General features: G+C 38.3%; 1 protein-coding gene across 1 annotated transcript in view; it reads right to left on the bottom strand.

Annotated features, from left to right (window-relative positions):
* Positions 1 to 15,782, bottom strand: part of SCAMP1 (secretory carrier membrane protein 1) — a 114,593-nt gene that overhangs the window by 22,223 nt on the left and 76,588 nt on the right. Inside the window, exon 7 of the mRNA XM_066381694.1 lies at positions 3,352 to 3,453. Within this exon, the coding sequence (XP_066237791.1) occupies positions 3,352 to 3,453 (102 nt within the window). The remainder of the gene's footprint in view (positions 1 to 3,351; positions 3,454 to 15,782) is intronic.

Raw genomic sequence — 15,782 nt, forward strand, 5'->3', positions numbered from 1 at the left:
CAGGCGTGAGTACTTTCTTATATGTGCCTTGACCAGGGAGCTCAAGCAGAGTGAGTGACCCTTTGCTCAAGCCAGTGACCTCTAGGCTCAAGCCAGTGACCATGGGGTCGTGTCTATGATCCCACGCTCAAGTTGGAGACCTTGGGGCTCGAACCTGGGTCCTTTACATCCCAGTCTGACACTCTATCCACTCTGCCATGGCCTGGTCAGGCATATTTTATAAACCAAACAGTTCATTATCACTTTCTTTAAAAGTTAATTTTAAAGTCTGCTTAATTATGGAAGAAAATATTTCAAACCATATATGCAACAAAAGATCAGCATCCAGAATATGAAAGAACTTTCAAAGCTCAATAGTTAAAAGAAAAAATAGAAAAAAATGGGCAAAAGACACTAAGAAATATTTCACCAATACAGATACAAAGATCACAACTAAACACATTAACATCATGACTCATTAGGTATATACAAATTAAAATCTTAATTAGCTACCACTACAGACCTATCAGGACGGCTAAAATAAAAAGTGGAAATACCAAATGCTGGTAAGGATGTGGAGGCTGACTCACTTACACATTGTTGGTAGGAATGTAAAATGGTATAGCCATTCTGGAAAACAGTCTGTCAGTTTCATAAAAATCACTCAACATGCAACTTCCATATGAACCAACAATCATAATCTTGGGTATTTATCACAGAGAAGTGAAAACTAATGTTTTACACAAAAATCTGTTCACAAATGCTTATCGTGGCTTTATTCGTAAAGCCATCCTTGTTGGTAGGAATGTAAAATAATATTATTATACCATAGTTTTGCCAAGATATTTCCACTGGGGAAAACTGGGTAGAGAGTACCTGGGATCTTTCGGCATTATTTCTTATAACAGTATGTGAATCTACACTTAACTTAAAATAAACAGTTTAATTTTTTTTTTTTTTTGTATTTTTCTGAAGCTGGAAATGGGGAGAGACAGTCAGACAGACTCCCACATGCGCCCGACCGGGATCCACCCGGCACGCCCACCAGGGGGCGACGCTCTGCCCACCAGGGGGCGATGCTCTGCCCCTCCGGGGCGTCGCTCTGTCGCGACCAGAGCCACTCCAGCACCTGGGGCAGAGGTCAAGGAGCCATCCCCAGCGCCCGGGCCATCTTTGCTCCAATGGAGCCTCGCTGCAGGAGGGGAAGAGAGAGACAGAGAGGAAGGAGAGGGGGAGGGGTGGAGAAGCAGATGGGCGCTTCTCCTGTGTGCCCTGGCCGGGAATCGAACCCGGGACTTCTGCACGCCAGGCCGACGCTCTACCACTGAACCAACCGGCCAGGGCCAAACAGTTTAATTTTTTTTAAAAATGCTGAATTACATGAGGTCTATCTTAAAACAGATCATCCTGTATATACCCTCACCAGCAGACTCCTTGCTATTTCATTACAACACACATGGTTATGCTCACTTTTAACATGTTTTCTAAGTTTGTGCTAAAAAGCAAGACATTAATTTCATAATGAAAAACTTGTGCTGTTAACAAGTTTTTAAATTAAACATTCAAAGCATTTCTGTTCCCTCAAATGCCAAAGACTATTTAAAATAATAACAAATGCTACTTTTCCCTAGAACTGGTTTAAAATACCTATATAAATTCCCTGAATGTATATATGTGCCCATGAGGATCTGCAAGTTACAGATAGCTGTCTGACTGCCAGTCACTACTGCTTCAGTAGTGCATACTAAATGTAAGTCCTCAATACACTCCAGTTATGTGATCATTTTAGTTTATGTACAAAGTGCAGTATATCAGTCCCATAAACGCTTTTAGCTTACAAGAATTCAACTGTATACAACTCAATTATAAGAGAAAGGAGAGAGGGAGCTCTAACTGTAGAGACATGTAAGCTCCCACCTGCCGTTTCATTCACGGAATGTTTCCTCCAGGGGGTATAGAGAGAGATATAGACCTGCTGTTACCTCAAAGCCTGGGTCCAAATAGTGTCCATTACTGAGGGTCCCCCACTGAGTGACCGTCTTGCTATGCTGAGAATGATTCTATTGTTTAAAAATATATGTATAGATTTGGAAGTAGCCCAAGTGTTCATCAATAAATGAGTGAATAAAAAAACTCATACATTTACAAATGGAAAACTATTCAGCTATAAATAAGAAGGAAATCTTACGCTTTGCAACAGCATAGATGGATCTGGAGAGCATTATGCTAAGGGAAATAAGCCAGTCAGAGAAAGACAAGTACCATGATTTAACTCACATGTGGACTCTAATGAACAAAATAAACTAACAGACAAAATAGAAACAGACTCATAGATACAAATTGCAGTCTGACAGCTGTCAGAGAGGAGGAGGGTGGCAGGACTGGGTGAAAAAGGTGAAGGGATTAAGCAAATAAAATCTAAAACAAACAAATAAACAAAAACCTCATAGACACAGACAACAGTATGGTGATCACTAGAGAGAAAGGGGGTGGGCATAGGTAGAGGAGGGTACGGCGGGAAGGACAGCGATGGAGGAGACCTGACCTGAGGTGGTGAAAGCACAATACCATGACCATGTGTTACAGAACAGAGGAGGGTACGGCGGGAAGGACAGCGATGGAGGAGACCTGACCTGGGGTGGTGAAAGCACAATACCATGACCGTGTGTTACAGAACAGAGGAGGGTACGGCAGGATGGACAGCGATGGAGGAGACCTGACCTGGGGTGGTGAAAGCACAATACCATGACCGTGTGTTACAGAACAGAGGAGGGTACGGCGGGAAGGACAGCGATGGAGGAGACCTGACCTGGGGTGGTGAAAGCACAATACCATGACCGTGTGTTACAGAATTGTACACCTGACAGCTATATAATCTTATTAACCAATGTCATCCCAAAAAATTTAATAAAAAAGAAAAAAAAGTCTATATATGTATGTAGTGGTTCCACTTTTCAAAGACATGTGTCCATGTGCAAATGTGTGTATTTGAAAACATGTTTGTATACCTAAAATAGTGCTTTTCACATAATGGGTCTTCTTTTTCTTAAAATCCTTGAATTTCTTCTCTCCTTCCCATTATCTTTGGCCCTCCGTTATATATATCACTCCTCAATCTCCTTCTCACTCTATATACACATTTTATTTAAACTAGACATAATGTGCTATTTTTAAAAATGGAAACATAATTTTCAAAAAGAATGGTTTGTCCAAAGGGTATGCCTTAGAAAATTTTTAAATACTAAAAAATGAAGTTTTAACTTTTGTTTACTTTTGCTAATCTGGCTTTCCTCTGTTAACTATTTTTAGGAAGTCAAAAATTACATAAATATACTAGATGAACAGATTAACTACAGTAATTAAATGACTTACCAGTTGCCCCAGTTGTGAAATCCTGCAGCCTGTAGAACATGCACAGCAAACTGACAAATATAGACGAAGAAGAATACAAAGAATCTGAATGAACTGTCACTCCTTTTTATAAAAAGGGGAGAAGAAAAAAAAGGAAAATGTCATTTTTCTCAATACATGCAGACTGACACTCCACATTAAAAAATAAAAATATTTTTTAAAATACCAGTGGCAACTGAGGTTTGAAATTACAGTAGCATGATTTATGTGAACCCTTCATCCCAACACTAGATGACACTGCTTTCATTATTGCACTGTCCTTTTGATTTCCAGTTGTACCACAAAAATTGTTGACAAAAAAATTGATTTTTCTTTTTTTATTAAATAGCTTCACTGAATTATAATTAACAATACACTGCAAATATTTGGAATGTACAATTTGATGGTTTGACATACACACACACATATATACATATATACACACACACACACACACCAGTGAACCTTCTCCAATAAAAATAGTAAGCATATCCCAAGTTTCCTTCTGCATGTGAGTAATCCCTCCCTCCCCACCCCACTGTTTTCTCACTATAGTTTTCATATTTTAGAGTTTTATATAAATGGGACCACTATATACTTTTTCTTGTCTCCCTCTTTCACTCAACACAATTATTTTGAGATTCATTCATGTTGCATGTGTCCATTTTATTCACTGACCTGTTGATAGACATTTGGATTGTTTCTAGTTTTTTAATCTATTATAAATAAAACTGTTATAAACATTCATGTGTAAGTCCTCATGTGAATAAATACTTCGTTTTCTCTTGGGTAACTACCTATATAAAAGTGGGATGGCTAGAACACATGGGAAGAATACATTTAACTTTTTAAGAAACTGCCAGACTGTTTCCCAAAGCGTTTGTTCCATTTTACACTGCCAGTGGCAGGGAGTGTTCAGTTCCTCCACATCAGCTGGTGTGACCATTCCTTTAAATTTTAGCCATTCTAACAGGTATATAGTGGTATCTCATCTGGTTTCAATCTGCAATTGTCTGATACCTAATGTTGCTGAGAACCTTCCCATGTGCTTTTGTCAAGCATGTAAATCTTTGGTGAACTGTTCAAATCTTTTTCTGAGATTTTAACTGTTGAGTTTTGTGAGTTTGGGTACAAGTTCTTTGTCAGATACATGGTTGGAAGGATTTTCTCCCAGTCTGTGGCTAGTCTTTTCATTCTCTTAAGAATGAATGTCTTTAAAAAGAAGTTTTTTCCTTTTACGACCCCAATTTATCAATTTGTTTTTATGGATCTTGATTTTATTATTGTATCCAAGAAATCTTTGCCAAAGTCAAGAACTCACAGATTTTTCTTCCTGTTTTTCCTCTACAAATTTTTTAGTTTTTGGTTTTACATTTAAGTCTATGTCCCTTTTTTGAGTTAATTTTTAAAAAATTGTTTAAGGTATGAATTAGTTTGTTGTTTTTTGGGTTTTGTGTAGTTTTTCTTTTTTGTTTTAGTTTTGCATATGGTTATCCAATTATTCCAGCATCTTTTCTTTAAAAACTGGTTCTTTCTGCACTGCATTACCACGGGCTCATCCAGCTTAAGTACAGGCTGACCAGCTTGAGCGCACGGTTGCCAGTTTGAGTGAGGGATCATCAACATGATCCCACTGTCACTGGCTTAAAGCCCAAGGTCACTGGCTTGAACAAGGTTTCACTGGCTTGACTTGAGCTGCCTGGTCAAAGCATGTATGGGAAGCAATCAATGAACAACCAAATTGCTGCAACTAGGAGTTGATGCTTCTTTCCTCTCTCCCTTCCCCTCTCCATACCCCTTCCCCATTGCCAAAAAAAAAGGTCAGTAATCTACCGTATTTCCCCATGTATAATACGCACCATTTCCCAAAAAATTTGGGATCTAAAAACTGGATGTGTCTTATACAGTGGTTGTAGACTTTTTACTTGCATTTCCCACTTTTTCACGTGGATGAAGAGTTGTATGAATTTTATGATGAATAAAACTTGAGTTCAATAACTTTATGTAATACATTTTTTTTTTCAAATTTCCGCCCCCAAATTAAGGTGTGTCTTATATACATGGGATTGTTTTATACATGAGGGGATATGGTATATATGGGTGGGCTTATTTCTGGATATTCTGTCCTGTTGTTCTATTTGTCTACTTTTATATCAATATCACATAATTAAGATTACTGGAATTTCCTAATGTCTTCAAATTTGATAGTGTTAGTCTTCCAACTCTGATGTCCTTTTTCAAAGTTTTAACTATTCTAGGCTTTTACATTTCTATTTACCTTTTAGAATCACCTTGATCGTTTCTATAAAACAGCCCACTGGGATTTTTATTGGAACTACATTACATCTATAGATCCATCTGATAGAATTCACAATGTAATAATATTGAGTTTTCCCATCCATTAATGAATTATTAAATCCCTGGAATAAGTTCTATCCACTTGATCATAACATAGTATCCTTTTAACTCTTTGAGTAGTATGAACATTCATGAACATCCTCATGATTTTAACAAACACGTTAAAAAATTTTATTTTAAAAATGTGTAAGGCAACATTAAAAAAAAGGCAAATGTATGTTCTTGTTTCCATAAATTGGTTATCAAACATACATGACTTTAAGTTAATACAACTGTAATTGGAACTAATTTCATTTTTTGAAAAAAATTCACTTCCGGGGTCAGCAAGCATGAAAAAAACTCACTACTCAAAGGGTTAACGTATCATTAGATTTGATTTGTTTTGCAAGATTTTCAACTGTCCTGAGCTTACTCCATTTTCTATTCATCATAGTGACTATTCCAAATCCAAAACACATTTTCCAATGCCCTTAATGTTTTGATTTAATCTCAGCATAAAACTGTTTCCTTCAACTGAGAGAAAAACAGAAGCCATAGAAATAAACCTCAATGTCCTGCTCTCTATGGTACCACCAACCTTCCTTGCTGCCTATCTGTGAGGAAGAAGTATATCTTTTCAAAACTAACACTTGCTAAGAAATCTTCACCCTATCATTCTAGTTCCTCCAGAGCACTGCACTTCAGTAATGACTTGCCCTCTCCCTAACTTGTCTTCACTGCTTCCACTAGGCACTTCCTCTAAGTGCATAAACATAGTTGTCATCTTCAAATAGAACTCGGTCTCCACTGCTAAAACTTCCACTTCCTCTATGTTCCCCCTCCTTCCCATCAATAATAAAAATCTTAAAGGAGTGTTTTACCACTGATTTTCTCTACCTCTCTCTTCTCATTCACTTCTCAATCCACTCTAACTTGGTTTCTTATATACTCCCTTCCAGAGGTACTTCAAAGTCATAAGTATTCTATGAATTTCTAAACCAGATTTCTGAAGAATCACTTTTTACTTAATGGTGCTTAAACACTGTTTGACCTTGGCTTCCATAATACTACTTCCTTCCACTGCTGTCCCTTCTTGGATCTACACTTCTGCTGTCTCTTATTTCAAGATCCACCTCCTTTATGTCATATTGTAAAATTATTTTTTACATGAAAGCTTCTAAGTGATTCTTGTATCTTCTAATGTTTGAGAACCACTGATGGCAGGATGAGGTCCAACATACACATCCACCTCTTTATTATACATACATGTAACCTCCGCTCCTACAGCTCTGAACTGGAACAGTACGTCCACCTCTTTATTATACATACATGTAACCTCCGCTCCCACAGCTCTGAACTGGAACAGTACGTCCACCTCTTTATTATACATACATGTAACCTGTTCCCATAGCTCTGAACTGAAATAGCATGTCCATCTCTTTATTATACAATACATACATGTAACCTCTGTTCCCACAGCTCTGAACTGGAATAGCATGTCTTGCTATCTCAACAGAATGCCTGACACAGTCCTCTTTTCTGCCTGGCAAACATGTTCTCAGCTTTTAGGATGAGTCACTAAGTCCGTCCCACACTCAGAGGACAATCAAGCCCGACCTCGTAGAAGGAGTAGAATCTACACTTATTATTTGACAGTCTTCTGTAAGGAAGATTTGTCCCTTCAGCTCCATTAATTTATTAATCATTTGTTTTTGTCGGTATGGACTCGTGGATATTTAACTCTTTCAGTTAAAATTAAACACTATCATTACTAATTTGATTGCTTAAAGTCTTCCATCTTTAGAATCTGTTTGCTTAAGCACTTGATACATATTTATCTTGTATCTTCTCTGCCCCAGCTCTAGAATCAGCCTTTTCTTTGAAGGGCAAAAGAGCAGATTTAATGATTCATGAATAATGTTTTCTAAATCAGTCAGATTTAAATCAAATGGTTCCACTTTTACAGCAAGTCTATCAGTAATATATTAATGACAAAACTTAGAAAAATTACATCAAAAAACAAATAGGCAATTACAATAAAGTCAACAATATAGAATGCTATTTTAATACCAAATAGAAACCCATGTATGCTGCTTCTCTCCAGGCTCACTAGGTAAACAATTATCACTTTTAATAATCAATGTTTTTCTATGGTTTTGAAGTAGATACTTTTAAAATATATTTCTATTTCCTGGTCCCTTTGGTAGAGAATGAGACTATAACTTAATATTTTTTTCTTGTAACGCTTTTTACTTTATTAACTGTGCACCAAGAAACCAGAATATCAAAATGGTTAAAATTACATATGCAGTATATACTCTGAATAAGGGCTTCATATATAAAATAACATCTAAAGGCTTCACAACAGCCCTGGCCGTTGGCTCAGAGGTAGAGTATCAGCCAGGCATGTAGATGTCCCAGGTTTGATTCCAGGTCAGGGCACACAGAAGAAGTGCCCATCTGCTTCTTTACCCCTCCCCCTCTCACTTCTCTCTCTCTTCTACTCCTGCAGCCATGGTTCCATTGGAGCAAAGTTGGCCCCAGGCACTAAGGATGGTTCCATGGCCTCCACCTCAGGCACTAAGAAGAACTCAGAATGGAGCAACACCCCAGATAGGCAGAGCAGGAGTGGGCTTGCTGGGTGGAACCTGGTCATGGTGCATGGAGGATGCTATCTCTGCCTCCCCTCCCCTCACTAAAAAAAAAAAAAAAAAAAAAAAAAAGGCTTCACAACAGCTACTTCAGTTACCAATATGTGGATATATTTTAGAAGCTAAACTTGCCTAATAACTTCTAGCTAAGAAATCTATTAGAAGGTACAGAATATGTTTTAAAATTAAGCAGTCCTACTAAAATGAAAATATTTCTAAAATATTGCTTTCAAATACAAATGAAAGAACATTCAAATTGGTTCACCTTCCTGTTTGGTATGTATAGTGAGTACATATAAATGTACAGTTAGATTAAATTGATCAAATGGAAACCTCAAAGTCTTTGAAATCCATTTTTTCTACTTTTACACTATAAGCAGGCTAAGTATCTTTCAAAAGAACTTGTTTGCCTTACTTAACTGATTTTTCTGTTTCTGGACAAGGAAACAGCAAAATTCATTTCTTTGTACATTTGCCATGCTAAAAAAAAAATGATTATGTTGAAACACTTCAAATTTCTCTGAGATACAAACTCCATATACCAGCATCTATTTATCTATCTGAACTTTACCTAATCTATCTAAATTATTACAAATCCAAAATCAATCACATTCAAATTTTTAAAAGGTTGCCTCATTTTTAACTATACAAAGCAGTCACTGATAGGGTTCTTTATATCAAAATGATTTTTTTTGTATTTTTCTGAAGTTGGAAACGGGGAGGCAGTCAGATAGACTCCCGCATGCGCCCGACCGGGATCCACCCAGCATGCCCACCAGGGGGCGATGCTCTGTTGCAACCAGAGCCATTCTAGCGGCTAAGGCAGAGGCCACAGAGCCATCCTCAGCGCCCAGGCCAACTCTGCTCCAATGGAGCCTTAGCTGCAGGAGGGGAAGAGAGAAACAGAGAGGAAGGAGAGGGGGAGGGGTGGAGAAGTAGATGGGTGCTTCTCCTGTGTGCCCTGGCTGGGAATCGAACCCGGGACTCCTGAACACCAGGCTGACATTCTACCACTGAGCCAACCGGTCAGGGCCTCAAAATGATTTTAAAAGGTGAAATCTGTCTCTTCTGTGAAAACAATTTTATAATAAGGGGATGCATTCCCTGCTAAAAGCCTAAAATATAAGTTCTTAATAAACTTGTATGCAAAAAGAAAAAGAGCTAGTCACAGTGCTAAAAAGCATATTAAGTATAAATAATTTCCCATATACCAAATAGTAGAAAACTCTGTAAAGTGTAAATTAACAAACGAGCAATGAAATCATTACATGAACTAGAAGTCTGTCTGAGAAGCTTGAGGAGAAAGCCAGGAAAGGCTGAGGAGCTCTGAGAGGGATGGAAAACTCCCAGGAGGAGGGCTCTACCCGAGCCTGAGTCACAGGAAAAGAAAGGAGAAAAAACATCCTTGGGGCTGTAGGACCTCTCCTGGCATCTAAAGCCAAAGGTGGTGAGTCTCACATACAGGAAGAATTAGAAAGCAGACTGTTTAAATAACACAGCTTCTTCATAGCCATTTTAAGTCAAAGCAGAAAGAGCAGAAATATTGTTAGAAAATATAGTACCAATTGATTCAAGCTGTTTCTGTTGAAATCTATTTATTTTTATGTAATTTATTGTAAATTATTATGTAACTTACATTTTAAACTGTAATCTGCCTCAGTTTACAATGAAGTAGTTACAGTCCTGTGAATATTTATTCATAATAAATCCACCTAAATAATCTACTTCCTCATCAGAATAAATAAACAAATAATAAAAGCTTCCTATTACTTGCCACCCTGGCTCTTCCAGATCAAAGCCTCCTGGAAAACTGAATCTCAAATAAGCTAGTTGTTTTTGGTTCAATGTCTTTAAATAATATTCTGCCAAATTACATCACACATTTAATTTTAAAAGTTCTTCCCTAGCCCTGGCCGGATAGCTTAGTTGGTTACAGCATCGCCCTGATATGCTAGGTCAGACACATACAATAAACAACCAATGAGTACATAAATAAGTGGAACAACAAAGTTTCTTTCTCCCTCTCTCTCCCTCCCTTCTTCTGTCTCTCTCTTTCTCTCCCTTCCTCTCTCTCTAAAATCAATCAATAAATGAAATATTTTAAAGTTCTTCCCTAATTTATCATAATAAATCTCAGAAAATAGATTTGTATGATCTTATCAAGTTAATTTCATATAACATATCAACAGATATTAATTATAACCACAGTTTGGGGAAGCAAGGAAGACAAGCAATTTATTTCAAAAAAGTTAACAGTATTTCACTTTTAACCATGACAAAGGGGGCACAACTTCACTAAAATACTAAACATTTTACCTCTGGTAACTAATGTAATAGTTAAGAGCATGTAGCTATAGAGACAGACCTGGGTTTGCATCTAGACTCTCCCATTTAAAATTGTGTAACTTCAAGCAAAATCTAAGCCTAAATTTGAGGTTTTTCTATTTGCAAAATGGATATATGAATGGAACTATTCTTATATGTATGAAATAATACACGTCAAGGGCACAGCAGAATATCTTCAGGTACACAGTAAGCAATTAATAAGCAATTAATAAATGTTACTTATTGGAACCTCTATCATACTGGTATAAGTCTGCACTAAAACTATTTTGTTCACAGAATTAATATTCTACCTACAGAGATGACATTTGGCTTTTGATAAGATCTTGAAAATTTCTGGGACATTGTTGGTAACTTCACTAGAACAAAGTAATACATAAAATTCTTAATGCTATACAGGCATTCAAATAAAAAGGAACCTATGAAGTACAGCTACTTTCCTTGTTTTTGTTACTTTGGGATGCAAGATTATTGAAACCAACTCCATTTTCCCTCTAATAATTCTGTGCTGAAATTGGCTTTAAAACGTAGCACCATGAACCCACACAAACTGCACATAACATTTTGCATATTTGTACTTTTCTTAGAAAGAGGACTCAAAAGATTTTAGATTCATAATGGAGTCTAAAATTTAAAAACTATTAAGAACTACTTACTCACTAGACTAATCTACATGAAAAAGCATGGAACCGGGATGCAAGAGACCCTGTATTTCGTCTTCTCATTTTCTACTCTGCCAAAAGCAGAAGAGCTTAAGAAAAAGTCACATAGAATGAATTTTTAAACTTAGACAATTTAAAAACTATACCACAACCTGGATTCAAGCTCTGGGTCCTCTGTACTTAACTAACTCTGTATTTTGTGATGATAGCTAGCCTTTGTTAAACTTTATGTGCCAGGGGCAATGCATTACCCATTCAATGCTTATAATACTGCCATGAGGTGGGCACTAATATTAACTCCATTTTACTGATGAATAAGCAGATCTAGAGAGGTTAAGTGACCCAAATACAGAGGTGGCAACAAAAATGTTGAGATTGATCTGTGTATCTATAAAGCTAATTGTTTTTCTGTTTTTGTTTTTTTATTTTTAGAGAGAGGCAGACAGGCAGAAAGGGAGAGAGATGAGAAGCATCAACTCTTAGTAGAGCAGCCATTGGCTTTAGGCGACCTGTGTTTTGGTCGTTTGACCCCCGCCGGGGTCGCGACCCACAGGTTGAGAACCGCTGTAGTAGAGGCACTTTAGTTGTTCATTGATTGCTTTCTCCTATGTGCCTTGATGGGAGGCGGGGGGGGGGGGGGGGGGGGGGGAACACGCTCCAGCCGAGCCAGTGCCCTGTTGTTCAAGCCAGTGACCTTGGGCTTCAAAAGCCAGTGACCTTTGGGCTCAAGCCAGCAACCATGGGGTCAAGTCTACGACCCCACACTCAAACTGATGACCCTGCGCTCAAGCTGGTGAACCTGTGTTCAAGATGGTAACCTTGGGGTTTCAAAGTTGGGTCCTCAGCGTCCCAGGATTAGGGTCTATCCACTGCGCCACTACCTGGTCAGGCCAAAGAACTGTTTTTAACCATTTGATAAAACTATCTCTAGGATATTATTTCAATTCTATCTTGTCCAAGAAAGCTAATCATCAATGAATAGGATACCATGATCTTTTTTTTTTTATTTTTTTTTTAAATTTTTTTTTATTTATTCATTTTTAGAGAGGAGAGAGAGGAGAGAGGAGAGAGAGGGGGAGAGAGAGAGAGAGAGAAGGGAGGAGGAGCTGGAAGCATCAACTCCCATATGTGCCTTGACCAGGCAAGCCCAGGGTTTTGAACCGGCAACCTCAGTGTTTCCAAGTTGACGCTTTATCCACTGAGCCACCACAGGTCAGGCAGGATACCATGATCTTAATTAACCTGAAAAGCTCAATGTAGTATTTCTTACATAAGGGGAGATTTTTTCATTTTCTTTTCACTTATAAAAATTTAGTCTTTAAAATACTCCACTTTAAAAAGAATCAGGGAGAATAAACAGATTAAATAGTATTTTGCAGCTAATAAGAAAATAAAAACTGGAATTTACTAAACTTTCACTGATTAGTCAAAGATGTTCCTTGAGTAACAACTGAAATCTCACAACTGAATTGCCTTTCGATTTAGAAAGCATAACTAACCCACTCTTTAGTTACACCATATATAATGTCCCTTACATATCTACTTTTGCTGTTCTAGGAACAAGGGTACTCAGTTTATTTACATTTCCTTTTAACATCAGGTATGTACAAAATGACCAGATTAAAAAAACACACAAAGAATATAGGGCTGACTCATCAAAAAATATTTTTAAAACATTTATTTCATGAATCTTATATTATTTCTTTGTTTACTGAAATCTCAAATATTTTTTAACAGAACTAGGAATTTGAAAACTCCAAAGCTAATTAATACCCTCCTGCATCTCAGCTATTCTTCTAGGAAGGGAACCAGACAATACTGATTTTTCTGAATAGCAAGTTATGCCAGATAGCACAAAAGGATATTCACAACAGGTCGCCTTAAAAATAATAGTTGAGCGTCGGCCTAGCGTGCGGAGGACCCGGGTTCGATTCCCGGCCAGGGCACACAGGAGAAGCGCCCATTTGCTTCTCCACCCCTCCGCCGCGCTTTCCTCTCTGTCTCTCTCTTCCCCTCCCGCAGCCAAGGCTCCATTGGAGCAAAGATGGCCCGGGCGCTGGGGATGGCTCTGTGGCCTCTGCCCCAGGCGCTAGAGTGGCTCTGGTCGCAACATGGCGACACCCAGGATGGGCAGAGCATCGCCCCCTGGTGGGCAGAGCGTCGCCCCCTGGTGGGCGTGCCGGGTGGATCCCAGTCGGGCGCATGCGGGAGTCTGTCTGACTGTCTCTCCCTGTTTCCAGCTTCAGAAAAATGCAAAAAAAAAAAAAAATAATAATAGTTAACTGAAAGAAGTAATAATAAAATGTTAGAAGAAACATATGTAGATGATGAAAATAAAAATTGAAGAGCCTTGAAAACTTCTATAAATAAATAAATAAATAGGACAGTTTAAACACCAAAGGAGTAAGTCTCATGTCTAAGAGGGAACTTTCCTGTATCTCTTAAATTAAAACCAAAAGGTAGTGAGGAAATGCTTTTGCTTAGTATATAGAATTGGAAAGAGCACTGCTTTTCAACCCTAAAATCAAGCAATAGCTGGATAATCTGCAAAAATCACAGCTGCACTTCAACCTATCAGAGGGCAACCAACTAACCAGAAATTAACTCAAGGAAAGACAAAAGACTAGCACTTGTTTACCTGGAGCACTGAATGACATACAAGCAGGGAAGAAGAATTCAACAAAAGCCTATAATAAATTAGAGAAGGCTGAAGGTTGGTTAGAGTATGAGTACAGCACCCCTAGGAGCCAAAAGCTCAAGGAGAATTCCTGCTCACTCACAGGCTCTGTTCCACAGACCTCACCTGGTGCTCAAAGCAGGCTTGGAGACAGGCCTCACTCTAGGTACAAGTCTGAGGGAGGAAGCAGCAGTCCCTAGAGACTCTCCTAACTTCCCACAAAACACAAGCCTTAAGTGGAGGGGGAGGGAAGACAGCAAACACCATCTTTCTAAGGGACAGAGAAAGGGAACAGCCAGCGCAGCTGTGGAAAGGGCACAGAAAAAGCCCTCCAACACTAAAGGAGAGTCAGGAATATGCACTGGCCCAGACTACAAGGAAACCCTACAGAAGGGGAGGGGCAGGGTCATCAGGAAGGAGGAACCAGAACAACAAAGACTACCTTCCTCTCTTCACCTGTCCCCACCCGCCTACCACCACCCTAGGAAGAATAAAGTGACAAGTAACAACAGTTTACTCCTGGGGAAGACAAAGAGTGTAGCAAGGCAGACACAAAGGGAGATCAACGAGCACACACAGCTCCAGTGCCTCTGGAAAAACACGCCTCACCCTAAACGTAATTTAAGAGCAAAGGAATTGGAAGTCTGTGGGGGTACTAAGGGCAATCACAGCAACAACCATTTAAAAAAACAACAATCCCTGACTGGACTGCCAAAACACACGACCACCACACTCACACTGACACACTAAAAGCCTTGCAATAATAAAAAAGGCATGTTCATTTTCATACATAAAACTTATTTATCTCCTAAGAAAGAGTCAGATATGGTGGCTGAAATTTGGAATTATCAGATTAGAAATTTACAATTATGATTGATTAATATGCTAAAGGCTATAATGGATAAAGTAGACAAAAAGCAAGAACAGATTAGTAATGTAAACAGAGAGATGAAAATTTCTTTAAATTTTATTTACTGATTTTTAGAGAGAGAGAAAGGGAGGGAGAGGGAGAATGAGATGGAGAGAGAAACATATAGTAGACTGGCTGCTCCACTTATTTATACACTCACTGGTTGATTCTTGTATGTGCCCTGACCAGGGATCGAATCCACAACCTTAGCATATTGAGACAACACTCTAACTGCTACCCAGCCATGGCGAGATGTAAATCCTAAGAAATAACCAAATAAATGCTGAGATCATAAACACTGTAAAAGAAATGAAGACTACTGTTAATGGGTTTATTAGTAAACTGGTCATGGTGAGGAAAGAATCTTGAGCTTGAGGGCATCTCAATAGTAACTTTCAAAACTGAAAAGCAAAGAGAAAAAGATTTTAAAAAGTAAAAAGAATATCCAAGGACTGTGGGACAACTACAAAAGAGTAGTAGAAGGAGAACAGAAAAATATTAGAAACAATAATGACTGAGAATTTCCCCACATTAATGTCAGATACCAAACAACAAACAGGACTACAGCTAGGCAAATCATATTCAAGCCACAGAAAACCAAAGGTGAAGAGAGATTCCTGAGAGGAACCAGAGGGGGACTAAAGCACCTTAACTATAGGGGACAAAGAAAAGAATTACACCTGATTTCCGAGAAACAATGCAAGCAAGAAAGTAAAGTAAAATATTTAGTGTTGGGGGAAAAAAAACACCAAACTAAAATTCTGAACCCTACACAAAATTATTCTTCAAATGTGAAAAAGAAGTCTAATCCTCTTATCAACTCTGCAAATATT

This window comes from Saccopteryx leptura, chromosome 4 (genome assembly GCF_036850995.1).
Source record: "Saccopteryx leptura isolate mSacLep1 chromosome 4, mSacLep1_pri_phased_curated, whole genome shotgun sequence".
Classification (NCBI taxonomy): Eukaryota; Metazoa; Chordata; class Mammalia; order Chiroptera; family Emballonuridae; genus Saccopteryx; species Saccopteryx leptura.